General features: G+C 54.6%; 2 protein-coding genes across 2 annotated transcripts in view; one reads left to right on the plus strand and one right to left on the minus strand.

Moving 5' to 3' along the window:
• The window catches only part of LOC147645273 (uncharacterized), a 268,783-nt gene that overhangs the window by 9,702 nt on the left and 241,258 nt on the right, over window positions 1-17,823 (minus strand). Inside the window, 1 exon segment of the mRNA XM_086874765.1 lies at window positions 11,555-11,565. Within this exon segment, the coding sequence (XP_086730891.1) occupies window positions 11,555-11,565 (11 nt within the window).
• Window positions 1,899-9,082, plus strand: LOC147645274 (maestro heat-like repeat-containing protein family member 7). Its single transcript, XM_086874794.1, has 16 exons — window positions 1,899-3,070; window positions 3,262-3,403; window positions 3,702-3,766; window positions 3,885-4,250; window positions 4,423-4,571; window positions 4,829-4,976; window positions 5,185-5,375; window positions 5,458-5,595; window positions 5,878-5,992; window positions 6,165-6,302; window positions 6,535-6,711; window positions 6,845-7,000; window positions 7,160-7,261; window positions 7,660-7,762; window positions 8,043-8,099; window positions 8,441-9,082. The coding sequence occupies exons 2-16, from the start codon at window positions 3,286-3,288 to the stop codon at window positions 8,563-8,565; spliced, it is 2,148 nt and encodes a 715-aa protein (XP_086730920.1). The 5' UTR covers window positions 1,899-3,070; window positions 3,262-3,285; the 3' UTR covers window positions 8,566-9,082.

Here is a 17,823-nt window from a genome sequence, read left to right on the forward strand (position 1 = left end):
CAGCCGCCTTTTTCCTGACACCCGGCTGCTCTGGTGCTTCCCCAAAATGTCCCCCAGGCCTGCAGCAGAAGCCCTCGAAGCTGGGACAACACCTCTCCAGGAGGGTGGGGACAGCCCGAGGTGCCCAGGCTGGGCTGGCTGGGGACATGGAGGGCAGGGGGTGCTGCCAGGCCACGGCCACTGGGTGCCTGCGATAAGGGGCAGTGGGCAGAGCCAGCCCCGGCCCTCACAGCTGCCCAGGCCATGGTGCTGTGACCGAGGGTCCCCTGACACAGAGCTCGGGGCCCGCAGAGTTACTGCCACCATGGGGAGGGTGGCGATGTCTCCTCCAGCAGGGCTGCCCAGTGGCTGCTGCCCAAGCGGCTCTGGAGCCCACAGGAACAGCAGCAGAGTGTGCCCAGGAACAGCAGCAGAGTGTGCCCAGGAACAGCATCAGAGTGTGCACAGGAACAGCAGCAGCCCCAACGTCGGCACCTGCGCACTGAGGCGGCCGCAGCAGCCGGGTGCCAAACAGGGGGAGGCTGTGGGCACAGCTGCCTTCGGTTTGGCAAAAGGCTTCAGCAGAATTGGCCACAATGGCTTTCTCTTCACTTGAAGCCTCACAGCAATGCTTGGCAGCTTCAGCTGCAGCTTGTGCCCCTGACTGACTTGGATGGCCATGCCTGAGGGTGGGCTCACCTTACACATTCAGGTGTCCCAAGGCAGCGGCATTGGCACCATTGTGAGAGAGAGATGGACACAAGCTCTGCGCTGCAGCTGCCCTCCCTCTCTTCTGTCCAGGCACCTTAAAGACACATGAAATAAAATCCTGGACTTGCTTGGAACAAAGGAAGAAGCAGCAGGCACTGAAAAAAAGCAGGGATTTACACGGCTCAGTTTTGGTCTCCGCTTGGGGAACCAAAGAATCCCGGAGTACTTTGTGTTGCAAAGTATCATAAACATCATCCAGTTCCAACCACCCTGCCATGGGCACAGGTGGTGTGCAGACACAACTGTCACTAGAACTGGAAGAACACTTCTTCATGTTGACCTTTTCTTCTCCTGGATTTCAAGCAAAGATAAAAAAAATCATCTGGTGAATCACAGGTGAATACTGTAGCTCACAGAACTAGGAGTAGGAGTCTCCAGTGGCCCATGGTGTGTCCATTCAACCATTGTTAGATCGTCCAGTTGGACTCAGCCCGGTGCAGCCCGGGCACAGGCACCAGGCTGGTCCATTTCAGCATCCCAAAGTCTTTGTGGCTCCCTGTGCACCCATTGCCTCCTAAATCCATTCTTGAATTCCCAGTTACTGCTGTGCAGGACATGAGAACACAGGAATAGCTTGTTTGGCTCATTCTTGCATTTGCTGCTCCTGCCTAAAGTAATCATCAGGACTATATGCTGATGGAATGGTATCGCCGAACAGCAGGGACTTTGTCTGTAATGTCTAATACTAAAACCTTGTGTGACTGTTCAGAGACTCTAAAATCCAGGGTGAAAATGACAGCTTTGGTGTGTAAGAATCCTAGAAATTTTGACATGTGATTTTTCTAGTCAAGGATTTTAATGCCAATGAGGAAACTACAAAAATATTAAAACTTACTTTCATTGGAAGCCCCTTTGAAATGGCATCAGGCCACCTACAGGGGACAGAGTATGACAGTGGGGACAGTACTTGGCAGTTCATGGCTTCAGATGTGGGAGATAAATATTTTGCTTGGGTTCAACCTGAAGATCAAGTTTTCCCAGAGTTTTGATTGACTGGTCATTGCAGGTAAATTTAATAAATGCAAAAGTATGTAAAAGCACAATTTCTGGGGAATGTGCACTAGGGAGAAAATTGGGAGAAAACCTTGAAAACAGTCAGCAGGCTCTGGAAAAATTTTAAGAAGTTAAAATTAAAAATAGATGTAGCTCTGTGACTATTCAGGCAGGACTCTGTGTCTGGAGGAAATGTTTTCCTTGCATCAGCTGCAACACAGACAGACATGCAACAACTGGGGCCTTGAACATCAGAGACTGGGCTAATGTTTCTCCCAGAAGGACAGAAAATCACACTGAAACATGACAGTACCTCTGTACAATCTAACCATCCTAGGAAACTCAGCAGTTGATGGTGGTTTTGTGCTACTGCAAACCCCTTCCATGAAAAACATCATTCCAGGAAGGAGCAACATCATCTGACAGATAGCAAGAGTGGCCAGCAGTAGCTCCAGGAGCTCCTGCCAACAGCCCCTGCAGGAAGGAGCCCAGCCCCCAATGCACGTGGGCTTTGGCTGCCCTCTGGCACAGAAACCCCCCAGGGGCACAGGTCTCTGGGGCAGGAGAAGGGCACCAGCACTGCCAGGGCTCGGCTGGGGTGGCAGGTCTGCCTCAGTGGGGACACTGCCACACCTGCTGATTTCAGTGCTGCCAGGCCCCTGTGCAGATTCTGTGCAAGGCCCCGTGCCCTTCCTGCTGCGGCTGCGTCAGCAGCCCTGGGGGCTTCTTCTGCTGCCCTGAGCCTGCAGAGCAGGGCAGCGTTTGCTGATGGTTTGAGGCGTTCCTAAAGATCCTGTCGGGCTGTCTAAGACACTTTGGGCAACGATTCCTTCCAACCTGGGCCACGTTGGGGGGGATGGGGGCAGCGCAAGGGCAGGTGGCAGTGTGTGCAAGGGCCCTTTGTGACACATGGTCACCATGGGATGGAAATGGACAGGGTGTCAGAGGGCCCTTTGTGACATGTGGTGACATAGGAGCTGGCGGTGACAGGGCCATGCCACAGTGCCCAGTGCACGCGACGGGACAGGACACGGCAGAGCGGTGCTGTGAGGAGCCCCCGCACAGCGCACTCGTTTGTGTCGGACCCGGAGCTTTTCGAAGTCTTTACTCGTACAGGTGACCTCGTGGCAAGACTGCGGGCCTTGGTGGCCCGTGGTTTTCCCGAGGCTTTTCTTTTGCAGGTGCCTGCGGGGCAAGACTGCGGGACTTGGTGACCCGTGGCCTTCCCAAGACTTTTCTTTTGCAGGTGCCTTCAAGGCCAGACTCCGGTACTTGGACCTGGACCTTTTCTGAGGCATCTCCCATCCTTCTGGCCTCTGTCCTCAAGGTGAGACTGTGGGACCTGGTGACCACAGTCATTTACGAGGAGTCTCCAGTCATTGTGGCAGGAGCCCTTGAGACCAGACTGCAGGACTTGCTGTCCTATAGCCTTCCTGGGACTTCTCTCTCGCAGGTGCCTTCAAGGCACAACTGCAGGACTTGTTGACTCAGAGATTTCCCACGGCATCTCTCTTTAAGGTGCCTTCAAGGCAAGATTGTGTAATGGCGGGCATATTCCTCAGCGTCTTCAAAGTGTTCAGGGGGAAAAGAAAGACAGACCCTGGACCTGCCCCAGCACAACAGCTGGAAGAGCCAAAGAAGTTCCAGCCACTGCAGGATGGTGAGTGGCAAAACTGGGCCACAGGGCTGATGGCTGCAGTCAGCTGGGCCCTGCCCCATCCCATCCCATCCCATCCCATCCCATCCCATCCCATCCCGTCCCGTCCCGTCCCGTCCCGTCCCGTCCCATGTGGACATGCCGAAGGACAAGACAGAATAGGGGCTGGGGCTGACCCCTGGCAGTGGCTGTGCTCCATCCCCTGAGCCACCCCAGGGCTGTCCCTGCCTGGGGAGTGCAGGGCTGGGTTGTGTTCTCCAGCCTCTCCTGCAGCCCCTCAGCTCTGGCTGCTCTTTGCCAGATGCAGCCATGGAAAAGACACAAGAGCAGGAGCCTGCCCGTGGCCGCTTCCGAAGAGCAGCGCAGGTACCTGCAGCCATCCCCACCTGGGCTGGGCCTGCTGGCACTGCTCAGCCCAGCAGTGGAGCTTGGAGCACTCCATGGAACATGCCTCTCTTCCCTGTCCTTTGTTCATTCTGCACAGAGGTTCCGCAAATTCCTGCGCATTCGGCGTAGGAGGAACACCACAGCAGCAACTGAGGGCGCAGCTGAGCCTGACTGCAGGCTGACCGAGCTCCAGGCAGAGCCTGATGTCAGCCCGGATTCAGCTGAGCACTCACAAGAGTCTGACGCTGCAGTGGAGTTTGACAGGGCAAAGGCTGACATGGCAGGGACTGAGGGCATTCAAAATGATGACACCGGAGAGACTGAGGGCATCGCAAAGGCCAACAGGACACCCACTCCCACTATAAGCCAAGAGTTCATATGGGATTATTTCAAGGACCCTCGTGTTTCTTCTGACGTTGTTGAGAAGAGAGCTGCTTCTTCTGAGCAGCAGGTACCCAGTCAGGTACTGGAACTGGAGGTCTCCCACGATCCTGTGCCCCCTCATGCCACATCCACAGGGCCCCCTCAGCCTTTGAGGCCAGCAGAGCATGACAGGAAGGGAAGCACTTCTTGGGGGAAGCTGGGGAAGTTGCTGCCTTGGACAGCGCTCCATGTCTTCCCCATGCCTCCTCCAGGTGCCAGCTACTATGAGGAACATTCACCAGAGTCTGGTGTCCCATGTCACTGTGGATGTCAGGCAGCAAATTGACATTATAAGGCTGGCTGAAGAACACCCTGCTGATGTGGTGCTGGCCCTCCTGCACTGTGCCCCATCGTGTGACAGGTATGGGGCCCACGTGCCTTGAGAGCTCAGGGCTCACCAGCCTTTAGGGCCCATGGCCCTGCACAGCCTGTCCAATGGGCTCTGCCCAACAGGCAGAGAGGTCCAGGAGCCTCGGGCCCCTCTGTGTCCTGAGGCTGCTGCCAATGCTCCCTCCCTGCCCCTCAGGGCACTGGGGCTCTGTCACCTGGGTCCCCACAGCTACACAGGGCATGGCTCTGTGACTGAGACACCCCTGACACAGAGCTCTGATCCCACAGAGCTGCTGCCATGATGTGGCAAACCATAGGCTCGTCGGGACCAACAGTAGAGAAAGTGCTGCCAACACTGCTCTGTGTGATGGAGAACTGGCCCCTTTGCAGCACCTGCACCTCTGATGGAGACAACAAGGACGTTTTTCCCTTGAGTGTGAGTTTATGGAGATGGCCTTTGATCACCTGGAGCTTGCTTCCCCAGGAGCTCTCTGTCTTCTCCCTGCCTAAGGTGCTGGGCTGAAACCTGGGCTAGGGGCAGGCTCAGGGGGCACCAGGCCTGCTGCTCCCCCTGTGTCTCCCCTCAGGCCCTGTCCCATGGACACCTCGGCACTGAGCACTGCCTTGGTGTGCTTCTTTTGCAGGCAACTCTGGTGCTCTGGCTGATTGTCCAGATGCCACAGTGCTGCGAGGCGATGATGCTTTATTCCGCCCGCCTGTTTGTGGCTCTGCTGTTCCATGTTGTCATCACCACCCAGCAGATGCCACCAGTGGAAGTTGACAGCTTCTGGAAAACATGCCGGGAGCAACACCGCCTTCCCAGCAACCCCAACAGGTGCCAGTCCTCCTGTCCTTCCCATGCCCTTGTGGCTGACACCAGTGCACTCAGTGTGACCTTGGCTTTGCTCTGCACACAGGTTTGCAGTGCAGGCCATGAAATCTCTGCTCTGCCAACTGCGGTGTGACAGTGTGGTCATGGAAATGGGACGCAAGCGTGGCTGGGACACGCTGCTCTGTGCTGACACCCAGCACTATGCCGTGGGTCTGCTGGCCAGGTGAGCCTCACTTCTCCCAACTGCCTCTGAAATCTGTGCCCTGTGCCTGGGGTGTGTCACACAGTCCCTGTGGTCCTGGCCAGAGGGCCTCGTCACTGAGGGATGGCTAAGCAGACTGGAAAAGGCTGAGAGGAGGGTGCCCAAAAGGAGCCACTTCCCAAAGTACCCATGGTCCCTCCAGGGATTCTGGGGAAAGGCCAGATCTCTGTGATTCTTTCCTGGGAGAGGTTTGTCCCCCCGCCCCCCCACCATCAGGGTCTTGGTGCTGTTTTCCCCTGACAGGGAGATGCTCCGTGGCTTGATCCCCTTCTGTTCCCATATTGCACTCGACCTGCTCAAGTCACTCAGAAGGGAGGAGCCATGCTGTGATCTGTCCTTCCTGGCATTCCTTGTGGAGGTGAGCCCGATGGCCAGCACTACCTCACTGAGCTGCCTGCCAGCCCTGTCCCCTTGCATAGCCACAGCTGCCTGGGACGGTGCCCGCACCCTGTGCTGCTGCCTGGGCCCAGCCCTGCCCAGTTCCAGGCTCCTGCCAGCCGGCTCCCCTGTCACTGCCCTGTGCCTTTCAGGTCCTCGAGTGCTTGGACTTGACTAAACACGGTGACAGTGTCCTTGAGATCACATCAAGGCACCTGCAGAGTGAGTGCAGACAGAGGCGTCGCCTGGCGCTCAGAGGCCTCGTGGTGCTCAGCAGGGAACCCTCAATGGTGAGGACAGGGCAGCGGCTGAAGCTGTGCTGGGCAAAGCAGCTCCTTGGGCTGGCTGGGCTTCAGGAGCTGAGGCAGCTGCTCCCAGCTCTCCTGCCTCACCTGCCTGAGTGCTTTGGGACAGCCCTTTGGCCTCTGGGCCCGGCAGCAGCAGGGTGGGGTTGCAGTGCCAGGGCGGTCTTGGCACTGCAGCCGTTCAGGGCTTCCCAGCACAGCCTTGTGTTCCACACAGGCCATAAGAATGTGCAGCCTGTCTCGAAGCCTTCAGGAGCTGCTGGGTGATGCAGATGGAGATGTAGTTGGCATGGCCCTCCGTGTGTTCATCAGTATTCTCAAGAATAAAGACATCATGATATGCAGCACCACTGCCCCAAAGCTGGCTCAGGCACTCCTGCTGCTCTTTGACCATGTAAGGCTCTGTGCCCCCAGACACGGGCATTGGCTGCTGCCCAGAAACTTTGTATATTACAGATTTCTGGGCCTTTGCCCAGGTGAGCCTGGGGGAATTGGTATTAAGGTATTTTTCTCTTGTTTTCCTCCAGGACCACAGCCATGTGCAGTTGCTCTCCCTTGATCTCTTCTTCAAGGCAATGGACTTGGTAGTGGATGAGGGAAAGAAGCCCCTGGAGAAGATTTTGAACCAGAGCCTGCTTCCACTCTTCATCCACTGCCATGATGAGAACCAGCATGTGGCGAAGGTCAGGTTTTGTGTGATGTTGGTGCATCCCTGGGAAGGGCATTGGCTTCCACCTGTCCTGGAACCTTCCAGGCTGTGGCTTCCTCAGGGCCCTGTCACCCAGACAAGAGTCCTGTGCCCTGGGCTGCAGTGCCATCTCTGCATCTCCGCTGCTCTCCAGGCCTCTCGGGAAACGCTGCTTCGTGTGGCCGAGTTCCTCAAGAGAAGGAATCTGAAGCAGCTGATTAGGAAGGAGCAGCTATCAAAGTTTGCTGAGTGTCTGGTAAGGGCAGCCTGGATTAGCTCAACTTTGAGAAGCCCCCTGGTCCCGGTGCTCAGTGTGTGGGGCTGGCAGCTGTGGCCCCTGCCCGGTGCTGCACCCAGGGGCACCAGCCTGTGCCCCACACGCTACTCCCTTCCCTGGGCCACACGGCTTCTTCTCCAGGCTCCTGTGGCCCCGAGCCGGGTGCCAATGGAGCCCCACACTGGGGCTGCGGGCAGGGGCGGCACCGCGGCTCCCCGGGCAGCAGCCGGCCCTCTGCCCCCTCCAGAGCCCAGCGCCAGCGGCTGCTGGCCGGGCCTCAGGGCTGGGCGGGCACGGGAGGCCGGGGCTGGCCGCAGGCAGTGCCCGGCCGAGGGGCAGAGCCCGCACCAACCCTTCCCTCCTGCCGCTCTCTGCAGCTGGCACAGGACAGGAACCGAGCGGCCGAGCAGCTGCGCCGGGCCCTGCCGTACCTGGACTGCCCACAGGAGCCCTTGCAAGAGGCGGCCATCAGGTTCATCGGTGAGCCACGAGCCCGGGCTCCCTCCCCGCCCCGCCGCAGCTCGGCCCCGGCCCCGGCTGCTGCCCCGGCAGCGGCACCCGGGCCCGGCGCCCTGGAGCCCCGGCTGCCCTCGGGGCTGCTGCTGCCGGCCTCTGGCAGCCGGGCCCTTGGGCTGAGTCAGGATGCGGCAAGGGCCCGGGCTGAGCCCTGCCGGGGCGGGAGGCCGTGTGGCCACAGGGCTGGCAGCGCCGCTGGCAGGGAGCTGTGCCGCTGGGGCCCTGACAGGCTCTGTGTTCCCAGGGATGGCCGGGCAGCACCTGAGGGGGCAGAAGAAAGAGCTGCAGGCCCTCATCGAGGGTGAGTGAGGGCAGTGGGCAGTGAGGGGCTGGCACTGGGGGATCTGAAATGCCCGGGCAGGGAGCTGTAATCTGTGCCATGGCTTCAGAGGGCTTCTCTCTCTGTGTGGACACCTTGGTGGTGTGGGAATATCACAGACAGATTTCAGGGATGCAGGGCGAGAGATTTGGGTGGTGATGTAGTTGGGAGAGATTCGTGACCAGTACCTTGCAGGTGGTCCTGTTGGCCCCTTAACTCCTGTGGCCACAGTAAGAGCAGGCTGGGATGGCCCTGGCAGGACTTTCTCCTAGGATTCCCACAGATCCGGGCTCTGATTGTAGCTCTGTACCCCTCTCTTCCAGCACTTCAAGCCCTGAGGAGAGATGACAACCCTTCTCAGTCAAACACAGATCTTCAAGAGATATTCTCTAAAAGAGCTGCAGAGCTACGCTTGTCTGCTGGCTTAGGAGAACCAGTCTTCATTTAAGATGCTGTGGAAGATGAGACTACGCTGAGACCAGAAGAGACCAGCTGGAGCTCCAGGCACAGCTGATGACTTGCACAGCAGAGCCTGTGGGAAGCTCACATGGCTTCAGCCCTCTCCCCCTGCCTGTAGATAGCTCTGTCCCTGCAGCCCTCAGACACTGCCCGTCCCTTCTTTTTCCCTCCACTCTCCCTCCCTTTTGATAGCTCCCTCCTTCCAGCCCTCAGACACTGCCCATCCCTTCTTTTTCCCTCCACTCTCCATCCCTTTTGACAGTTCCCTCCTTCCAGCCCTCAGACACTGCCCATCCCTTCTTTTTCCCTCCACTCTCCATCCCTTTTGACAGTTCCCTCCTTCCAGCCCTCAGACACTGCCCATCCCTTCTTTTTCCCTCCACTCTCCCTCCCTTTTGGTAGCTCCCTCCTTCCAGCCCTCAGACACTCCCCATCCCCTTTTTTGCCCCTCTGCTCATCCCTTTGCTTCGCATTTCATCAATAAACAGTTTTCCTTTTTCACTTGACCTGCATCTGTGTGGAGCTGAAGGGTCACAAATCCAGAGCGCTGTGACACACAGGCCCCTCCTGCCGTTCTCTCCTGCGCCGTGTTTTGTGCAGAGACGCAGAGGAAGGAGCGCAGATCAGGCTGGAAAGGTCCCTGTGCTGAAGGCCCGGCTCCACAGCATTGTGGAGTTCAAGGTGTTACTGAAGGCCAGTAGTGGGACAAGGAGCCTGTGTGTGTCAGGGACCAAAGTTGTGTCTAAGGCCCTGCCGTGTTCCGTCCTCTGTTGTGCACGTTGAAAGGTTAATGAATAAAGCCAGGTTCAAAAACCCTCCTGGAAAGGCAAAATCCCAATTTTAGCAGCTTTTTCCACTTCTGCATTGCAGGTATTGATGGATCTACTGGAGAGGGAATGTTCATCCCAAATTTCTGCCCGTTTTTCTAGGAACACTCCAATGACAGTACAATGCCACGTGTACTGATTCAGTCTTCTGAGGTTTTTTGGGTTATTCTTTTTTGGGATTTAGGGGTATGGAAGGTGGGGAGAGAGGCAGGACACAATCCAGATCCGAAAAAATCCCATACAGCACTGGAAATGAGGAAAACATAGTGGAAACAAGAAGAAAGGAACTGGGGGAAAAAGGATTTTTAAGAAGGAAAAATAGGGAAAAGAAAGGACATAATTCCAGACAAATCCACTGGTAAAGAATAATTTGGAGGTGGAATAGGAGAAATTCCAGCCCAGCAGGCTACCAGGGCCTGGGAGGGCCCAAATTTTTTATTTTATTTGGGAATTTTTTAGGGCTTTTTAAAAATATTGGATTTTTTTCCAGGAAGATCCCCTTTTCCTTTCTGATGGGACTGGAAGTCAACTCCTGCTCCTGCAGTGCTGTTTTTGCCCATCCTCATTCCTGAATATTCTTAGAAATGTCTATAAAACGGTGAAAATGATGATGGACTGTGGCCTTTTTTCATTCTCAATACTTGTGATGCTATTGGAGTGAAGAGGGGAAAAAACAATAAAAAATGGGAAAAAATATTTGTAAATCAGAATTTTACCATCTACCAGTGCCTGGCTTTTTGTTACAAAGCTTATTAAAAAGAAAAAAAAGGTGGTTGCAGTGGGTGACTCCCTTCTGAGGGGAACAGAGGGCCCCTCATGCTGACTGGAGCCATCCCACAGGGAGGTCTGCTGCCTCCCTGGGACTCGGCTACGGGGCATCACTGAGAGACTTCCTGGGCTGATCCAGCCCTCTGGTTATTATCCACTGCTGTTACTCCAGGCTGGCAGAGATGAGATTGAAAAGAGGAGTGCCAGGGCAATTCAAAGGGACTTCAGGGCACTGGCTGAGTGCTTGATAGGGCAGGAGCACAGGTAGACTTTTCCTCAGTCCCTTTGGTGGCAGAAAAGAAGTGAAAGGAATAGGGGAGCCCACATTATCAACAAGTGGCTCAAGGGTTGGTGTCATTGGCAGAATTCTGGGTTCTCTGATCTTGGGGCAACTTTTCTGGCACCCGGCCTGCTGGAACTGGATGGGCTGCATCTCTCTTAAGGGTAGAAGAATTTTATCTTATGAAGTGGCAGAACTCACTGAGAGGGCTTAAACTAGGTTTGAAGGGGGAAGGGGATGCAGCTGGGCTGTCTGGAAGCAGCCCCAAGGGTGGTGAGCCTGAGGTAGGGGTGAAATCAGTAGCCCAGCTGAGGTGCATGTACACTGTAATAAATGAAATTCAGCCAAATTTATCAATAACAATTTTATTGAAAAATTTGCAAAATCAAATGATGAAAACAGCTACAATCACGGTCAGCTTTGAGCTCAGGATCGGCGCTGGGTGAACTCTGAACCAGCCTCTGTCACACTGATTCCCCCAAGTTCACCGCCTGTCTTTTGGAGAGATGAGTTTTGATACAGTTTTTACAGCTTGAGGCTGTGCAGTCTCAGTTTTTTCTTTCTTCTGAAGTTTGTTGCATATTCATATTTTCTGTTGGTTTTTTAACTAAGTTTCCGAGAAGGGAGGAAAAGTCTGAGTAGATTTTATGAGAGCTGAGTACTGAGATGCACGGTCCGGAGAATTTTTCTGTTGGATTGTTAACGAAGGTTCCGAGAGAGGGGCAGAGTTACAGGAACTGGGTATTGAGATGCACAGTTGTCCTGGGGTGATTTTACCTTTAAGATATGTTCGGGAGCTGGGAGGAAGTTGAAGCTGGGAGAGGCTGATAAGAGTTTTTCCTCTGACCAATTATTGGTCATTTCTGAGAATTGGTGGTGGTTTTAACCACTGAGAAGTGAGATCAACTTGTGAACACCACCTTAAGATGTAAAGCCAGGGTTCTTTTGTTCTCTTTGGTTTCTGGCTTCTGACGAGGTAACAGGGCTCTGTCTCAGCCTCCCCACCCCACTCCAGGCTGGACAAGGCCACAGAGGGTGGGGAGGAGGGAAACAGAGCCGGCCTGGCTTGGTTTGCAGTTTCTGCTGCTGAACTGAAACCTGACACCATGAACATCTGCAGCTTTCCAAGACTTTAACTCTTTTACTACCTGGATGAGACTGGATGACAGATTACTCCTTTTTCCCAGAGAGAGAGAAGGAGGAGAAAGAGAGAGATAACATGAAGAAGACATCATAAAACCCTCAAAGACAGTGAAGAAAAGAGTTAAGTTTTAGATGAGGAAGAGAGAATAAAGAGATGCTATAATTAAGCTGAAATATTTTTCTATTAAAGCTATGGAGATGGACAATAGTGTTCTGAAAAAGAGCTTGTTTAATTCAGAGTATATTGGAAGGAATAAAGTGGTTCAAAGTGTGGATTTTGAGCAAAAGGTGGAGTAATTGTGATACAGTGAGGTGCTGGAACAGAGGGGAGAAGTAATAGTTGAAGATTTGGAGCCTTGAGAGGCAAAGAGAAAAATTTCTGTTTCCAGGGAGGCTCACAGAGACAGATGAAGAGAACTTTTGCCTTTGAATCCTTAAAAATGACATCCCTAGACTCATTTGACCCATAACACACCTCAGAGCGATGTGAAATGGGAGGAGTGAACTGATGACAGATTTCCAGGCAGCTGACATCAGAGAAATAGAAAGCTATAACAGAAATAGTTTTCTTGTGAGAAACTCCATAGATTAGCAGAAGAAGACTTTTGCTTCTCTACAAAGACTGATGAAAAGACTCTAGCAGGAATTGGGACTGTTTTAAACACCAAAGTTCCAAAGTTTTTTGTCTCTATGTTGTCATGTGAACAAGGGAATGGTTGGGTAGTGAGGGAAAAAAGGGTTTTCTGGAGGTTATTCTAGTTTTCTTATTCTTGTAGTTTTGTTAATAAACTTCCTTTATTTCCTTTTAAGTTTTAAGCCTGTTTTGCTCCTGCTCCAATTCATATCTCACAGCAAGAAATAAGTAAGTTTTCTAGTAATTTTTTAGTTACTGCTTTAAAACCACGACAGTGTGAAAGAACAATTCCTCTTCTTGGTTTAAGACCAAAACTGCAACATTTAAAGTTGTTTTATTAAGCCGTGGAGACAGAAAGAAGACTGTGGACTAAGGCAATGGCTGAGGTTGCTGTATCTTGAGGAAGAGCTGTCAGTACCAAGTTGTTACTCAATTGTTTGCTGCTTTGGGCAGAATATTCAAAAGATAGACAACTTCTGACAAGCAGTAATCCTTTCCTTCTACCCCAAGTATTTGGATGCTTCAGGACATTTATCACAGCTGCCAAAACTGGATTCACAACCTGTGGGTTTCAAAAGGAGAGCGAGATTTTGCCTGTTCTTGCTTTGGGAAAAGGGCAAAATATTCTCATTCCTTCTTCTCTTTCTTTGCCTACATCTTTTTCACCGACTTTTGACTGGACTCAGCTCAGTGATAAACCATCCACAGGAGCAGCCAGGGCTCCTTGTGGCTCTTTCCTAGTGAGGAAGCTGTGCTGAAGCCACACCTCCTGTAAAATGCACTCAGCATTTTACATACTGAGCTTTCCTATCAGCCTCCCACATCTCAGCCATTCCATGCTGGGAAATGACAGACAGGGCTGCAGAGTGATGGGGGGAGGAGGGGAGAGGAGACAGTGCTTCGTTTAATTATCCCACTTCAGTCTGATTGCTGCAGTGGTATCTTAAAAGTGAAAAGATTTGGAAACTAGATTTCTGGTAATTAGCATTGAGAATATTGTAATGCCAGCAGCCAGCCTCTCTCACCGAGGATTTACTTCTCTGGGATGAAATTGCCAGGCTCTCACATCCTCTGATCTCCTCAGAGAACCAGCTCTCACACGTGCTGGCAGACAGCATCTCTGGGCTCAGGATCAGGGGCAGGTAGCAAAGAGGGGACTCTGTCTGTCGGGGCTGGGGAAGATCCATCTCGTCCTTCAGGAGGGAGCCCACGCTGCCAGTGCTACAGCAGAGTGTTTGCAGGCACTGCTGTCACCACATCCTGATGTGAAACTGCTGCCATTTACTGCCCTGGCTGAGGCTGGGGTCCAGCACACATAATAAGAGAGGAGCTTTAAGCAAGTAGTCAAGAGTGAAGGGAGTGTGAGTGTCAGATATTGATGATACAGCGTGCCCAGTCTGCAGCTGCACTACTGGGGGAAACCGAAAGAAAGTATCACAAAAGCAGCAGGCATCACAGATTGTCTTTCACTCTTCAGCAGAGAAGACATTTTGTCTTCTAAAACCTTACCTCTGATAGTTTTTCCCATCTGAAAATTATCTGGGCCAGGAGCAGCACCCAGGGACCTGCCCTGCCTGGGGGAACTTATAACTGGATCTTATAACGAAGTATCAGAAACAAGGGCACACACTCTGTATTCCAGACTCCAACATTTTATTCTTATTCTTAATTTTCCATGTTTTAAGTACTACTATGTCTTCATCTACTTCAGCTTCTACCTCTTCTTCCTAATATTCCTATTCTTATTCTTTATCATTTTTTGGTTTCTGGAGGGTCTTATGCAGGTTTTAGTGGGGGGGTGGGGTGTTGGGGGTTGGGGTTTTTTTCTTTCCTAGTACTACTTTATAAACACAACTTTCTTTTCTTTTGTTAGAATTGTGTGTGTTGCAGTCCAGCAGGCCGCCGTCGTGTCCTGGGAGCAACACCTCCTGTCTGTGTCCATTCCTCATGGCCAAAGTGCCCCAGGATCAGCATGGAGTCCTTTCCGGAGGAGAGGAAATGGCCTTGGAGTCCAGCAGGGAGGAGCTGGAGCCAGTGTCCCTGCAAAGGGCCAAGAGCCGTGTGGCTGTGGCCCTCGGGGACCCGGTGCAGGGGTGCCGCTGGCGGTGCCAGGCTGCCGCTGGGAGCCGATGACTTTCCAGGTGCCTTCCCGGCCGGACGATGGGCCGGGATGCGGCGCTGAGCCCCGGCAGTGAGGGTCCCCCTTCGGGTGCCGCTTTGGGCTGCCGTGTGCCCTTGGGGAGCCACCCCAGGGATGCCGCAGAGCGGCCGGGGCCGGCTCGGCCCGCAGGGCCAGCGCAGGCCGGGGCAGCCCGTGTGGCTCCCTCGGGGCGCCGGGCAGGCCGCGGGGCAGCCGCCATCTGCAGCTCAGCACTGCTGGCAGCGGGCGCTGATCCTGTGGCTGTGCCGCCAGGCAGGGGCAGCGGAACAGCCCCCGCAGCTCCCACAGTGCCCGCAGCGCCCGCAGCCCCTGCAGTGCCTGCCTCAAGAGCGAGCGGCCTTTCCTGTGGGGAAGCGGCTGCCCAGGAGAAGAGACATCTTCCACCGTGGCTTGGGCTGCCAGAGGGCCAGGCCCGGCACAGAGTTGCTCTTGCGGGCACAGCTCGGGCTCCTGGCACTCCACCCAAGCTTCTCGAGGGACAGGCAGCAGGATTCCCCCTTGGGCTAAATCTGCCAGTCTCTGCTGCCTGGCCTCTTCTCCTTCCTCGTGCAGCTCCAGGACGCTCACCTCATCCCAGTCATCGTCCTCCCGCTGCCAGGCCTTGAGCTGGCTGCACAGGATGTCGCAGTATTCCCTGCTGTCCTGAGCCAGCTCTCCATCACTGTCATCATCCCAGCTGCACCTGGAGGATTTTCTCTTTGCTTTGCCTCCAGTCACCTCCTGGCCATCCTGGCACAGCTCTTGCTTGCGGCAAGCTTCCCAGTCCAAGAGTGCCCGGCGGCTCGTGCCTTCTCCTGGGGACAGCCGCTGCTCAGGAGATTCTTCCCAATCTGAGAATTCCTGACAGTGATCGCTGTCCGCCTGCCACGGCTCCTGCTCCCTGCACTCGCCCCACTCGGAGACAGCTGGGGAGGGCTCTTGCTCCCTGCCCTCATCCCAGTCCCAGAAATGCCAGTAGCTCAACCATACTTGGACCAGCTCTTGCTCAAGGCCTTCATCCCACTCAGAGAGCTCCTGGCAGCTCTGGGCTTCTCCTGGGGACAGCTGTGGCTCAGTGCAGGCTTCCCCTGGAGTCCCTTGCTGGAACTTGTTCATTTCTCCTCGGCAGAGCTCTGTCTCTTCCTCAGCGCAGGACTCCACGGCTCCTCTCCTCCCTCTGCTTGCCCTCTCAGCCTCCTCCTGCTGCTCCCTCAAGGCCTGGGCTCTCTGTGAGCCGGGCCAGGGCCTGGGGGGCTGGGACTTGGGCTTCGCCTTCTCCTCCTCTGTGCCTGCAGTCCTCTGGCACACACAGGTACCTGGACACAGCCACTGTCCTGGGACTGACCCGGGCCCCACAAGCCCTTTATATACCCCCCAGCCGGGGCGGGGCTCTGCCATGTCACAATGGACTTTGGGCACCGCAAGGTCCTGCGTCACCACGGGCCCTGACACACCGTGCCTGTGTCACAAAGGGCACCCCGGCACCCCGTGCCTGTGTCACAAAGACCACCCCAGCACCCCGTGCCTGTGTCACAAAGGCCACCCTGGCACCCTGTGCCTGTGTCACAAAGGCCACCCCGGCACCCCGTGCCTGTGTCACAAAGGGCACCCTGACACCCCGTGCCTGTGTCACAAAGGCCACCCCAGCACCCTGTGCCTGTGTCACAAAGGCCACCCTGGCACCCCTTCAACAGCCCAAGGCACCAGGAGCGGCCTGGAGCAGCCCAGGCCTTGGGGGATTGCAGCCCCTTCTTCTGAGCCGCTCCTTCAAATGATCAGGAGTGGCTGGGGCCAAGTGAAGGTGCAAAAGGAGACCGTGTGTGTCTTCGTTTGAAAGACAGGGGCCTGCTAAGGGAGGCAGGAGGCTCCTTTGCAATGGAAAATGTAAACCCCCTCCCTCCCAATTATTATCCCTTTGAAAGGCACTCTCTGGCAAAGATAGGAGGACAGGAAGAACAGTTTGTGCTGCTTTTGCATGAATTGCTATTTGGTGAGCAGGGAAGAAGCCCCCCATGGAAATGATTTTACTGAGAGGAGCTGCTAAGCGAGAGCTGCCTCTGTGCCAAGCAAAATCCAAGAGCTGGCTAGCTGTGGGAACTGACTACCTATTAAAGCATTTAAAAAGCTGCATCCACCTCGGTGAGATTGACATTTTGCAGACAGGCAAGCCAGGGAAATCTCTCTCCTGCTTCCACCTTTGAGGAGGTACCCGGCTGCCGGTCGGGCCGGGCCCCGCTGCACTGCGGCCCTTGCAGTCGTGCTGACAGTGGCCACAACAATCCTTAAAGCTTCAGGGTCCCCTGACACCCGGGCAACCGAGGAAGAAATTAAAGGAGTGGGTTCGCTGGAGTCCCCAAAACCAACTGGAATAGGAAAATCAAGTAGGGATGAGGCCCATAAAGCCTGCGCAGCACAGGAGCAAAGTGCAAAGACCAGGCCTAGGGGCAGACACAACAATATCTAGGGGAGGTGTGAGGGCGCAGTCTGAGGGCATGGGTCCAGACACAGACTGGGGTTAGAAAGATGCAAAATACTGTGACAAATTGCAACCAATCAGGGGAGAGACACAGGAAGATTCTAGAAACATAACTTTCAGTGGGGTGACTTGATGAACATATGAATTGCCATCAAGCCTTTGGCAAGTGCTTCCCAAGGCTTGAACTCAAAGCCTGCTGCTTCAGGGCTGAAGTCTTTCTGGCCCTGTGTCCCAGAAGGGCTGAATCGCACAGGCTCGGCCTGGCGGGGCCGGGCTGGCCCCAGCAGTGACCGGGTTGGGACGGGAGGCTGCGGGACCCCGGCTGAGGCTGGGCCGGACCACGGCTGCTCACACCTTGCCGAGCCTAAGCCGTGCCCCGCTGCCGGCCCCCGCTGAGCTGGAGTCCGCTGGGCTCCGGGAGGAGCTCCGGGTGGGTCCAGGCCCCCTCAGCCATGGCCCGTGCAGCACACGGTAATTGAAAGAAATTGGCCAGGAGACAAAACTCCCGTTTGATGCCATTATTAGGATTCAGCTCTTGGGGTGCAGGGGCCCGTGTGGTTGTTTGCACCACAGCCATTCCCACACTGTCAGCTCCAAGGAGGAGACACAATTCAGCTTTGCAGCACACACTGCAGAGCTGGGGCTTCCATCCTCATGAGAGTAGTCAGGGACCTGTTGTCCTGGTTCGCTGTCTAGGGCTGTCAGTCCTTTCCAGTCCTCTTTAGGTCATGGTGATGCAGGAAGATAGTTTCTAAGCAGGCTTAGGTGATGCAGGGAGATGATCTTGCATCTTAGCTTGCTCTAATATGTTTACTTGTCCTTTTATTCCTCTGTTAGCTCGTTGTTTTGGTGTCCTGCATGCCTTAGTTTGCATTTTACTCAGTTGCACAGCTTCCTGGGAGTTTCTTTGTTCTAGTGTGGCACAGGGACCATGGGAGTTGTCAGGTTCTGTGGCACACCTTTCTAATGGGTTGCTTTT

This window comes from Cyanistes caeruleus, unplaced genomic scaffold, assembly GCF_971803275.1.
Source record: "Cyanistes caeruleus unplaced genomic scaffold, bCyaCae1.hap1.1 HAP1_SUPER_30, whole genome shotgun sequence".
In the NCBI taxonomy this organism is placed as follows: domain Eukaryota; kingdom Metazoa; phylum Chordata; class Aves; order Passeriformes; family Paridae; genus Cyanistes; species Cyanistes caeruleus.

Bases quoted from the DNA above. Each gene is read 5' to 3' on its own strand.
- LOC147645274 (XM_086874794.1), top strand. From the start codon at position 3,286: ATGGCGGGCATATTCCTCAGCGTCTTCAAAGTGTTCAGGGGGAAAAGA. The intron at 4,251-4,422 runs GTACTGGAACTG...TGCCTCCTCCAG, and splicing joins AGCAGCAGGTACCCAGTCAG to GTGCCAGCTACTATGAGGAA. The intron at 7,262-7,659 runs GTAAGGGCAGCC...CGCTCTCTGCAG, and splicing joins CAAAGTTTGCTGAGTGTCTG to CTGGCACAGGACAGGAACCG.